Source organism: Propithecus coquereli, unplaced genomic scaffold (genome assembly GCF_000956105.1).
Source record: "Propithecus coquereli isolate 6110/MARCELLA unplaced genomic scaffold, Pcoq_1.0 Scaffold264, whole genome shotgun sequence".
NCBI classification, from domain to species: Eukaryota; Metazoa; Chordata; class Mammalia; order Primates; family Indriidae; genus Propithecus; species Propithecus coquereli.
In genome coordinates, this window is record NW_012148219.1 from 1,059,038 (window position 1) to 1,060,310 (window position 1,273).

Genomic DNA, 1,273 nt, shown 5'->3' on the forward strand with positions numbered 1-1,273 from the left:
TAACTTTTTTTAGGTATAACTGATTTTCCCAAAATATTTTGTGAAACTTCTCAGAAGCTGGTGAATGTGGAAGCATTTGCTCTGGCTGCAAAATATTATTCCATACAAAACTTGGGAGTATGTACTCCTTTTGAACAGCTGCTTGCAGCCCTTCAAGGAAATGAAAAACAGAGAACTGGTATGTGTATTTGTGTGTGTGTGTGTATGTAGATACTTAAAAGCAATATATTGTTCATATATGAATGTCTTTCTAAAATATTCTTAATTTATTGTTAGACCTTATATCATATGGGCTGACAAATAGCTTGTGCCTAGAAGAGTAGATTTTCTCTTATACTATATTAAACAGAGTGACTGAGAGATCTCTACATTTTTCCCTACATTAGCCCCTGGCAACCTTTACTTGAGATAGTTCCTGCCCTTAAAACACAGTGGGCTACTACAAATTTACAAAATCCTTATGTTTATTTTTGTTATAGTATGCTAATGTTCTCCATAGCCTGTGCTTTGGGAAGAAGGTGGGAAGAGTAGAAGGGGAGTTGGGGATGTGGGAGAGAAACATGAATGTCAAAGAGTGATGATGGTAGAAATAAAAAAATAAATAGCAACATGAGATTAAAACTCGACCATATTGGGCGGATGAGACAAGCCACCAGTCAGAAGGTCTCTGCAAAAGAGACAAATTTTAGAAGAAAGAGAAAAAAAATAAGCGAGCAGAGAAACATAGATCGGGTAAGGGTCAGAAGGAAGGGTGCCTAAAACTACAGGAGACTCCACGGGAAGACGTTGCGGAGGAGAACTGGAAGGAGAAAGTCCCGAGAGGCTTGGAGACCAGCGACAAGGGTAGGTGGAGCGGTTAACTTCCCCCTCCCTTGCATCTCAGACTGCTGGTGGCTCCTGAGTGGCTGGAGAGAGCTGCCGACACCAGTCCAGAGACGGCTGCCGCCAGTGAACAGTGGCCTCTTGCGGACTGAGTGCCAGGCTCCCAGCCCCCTCGGGGCACCTGCCCGGGCACAGACCCGAGCCTAGCGGCAGACCCCATAGTGCTCCATTCTCTCCTTCCCCCTCCCTACCAGTGCGTGCCCAGAAAGACAATTTAGCCATCACACGGGGGTATCTCCAAGGAACGGGACCTTTCCTTTTGGGGCCCTACAGCAGACTGAGGGGTACTCAGACTGCGAGTTCCCTACCCGCCAGCCCTCCCAGGTGCTGCTTGCCTGGGGACTCCAGGAGAGTGGGGCAAATCCCGAGGTGGAGTGAAATCGATCCAGCT

General features: G+C 46.6%; 1 protein-coding gene across 1 annotated transcript in view; it reads left to right on the forward strand.

Moving 5' to 3' along the window:
• The window catches only part of METTL25 (methyltransferase like 25), a 117,544-nt gene that overhangs the window by 19,814 nt on the left and 96,457 nt on the right, over window positions 1–1,273 (forward strand). The window contains exon 2 of the mRNA XM_012647365.1: window positions 14–178. Coding sequence (XP_012502819.1) covers window positions 14–178 — 165 coding nt within the window. The remainder of the gene's footprint in view (window positions 1–13; window positions 179–1,273) is intronic.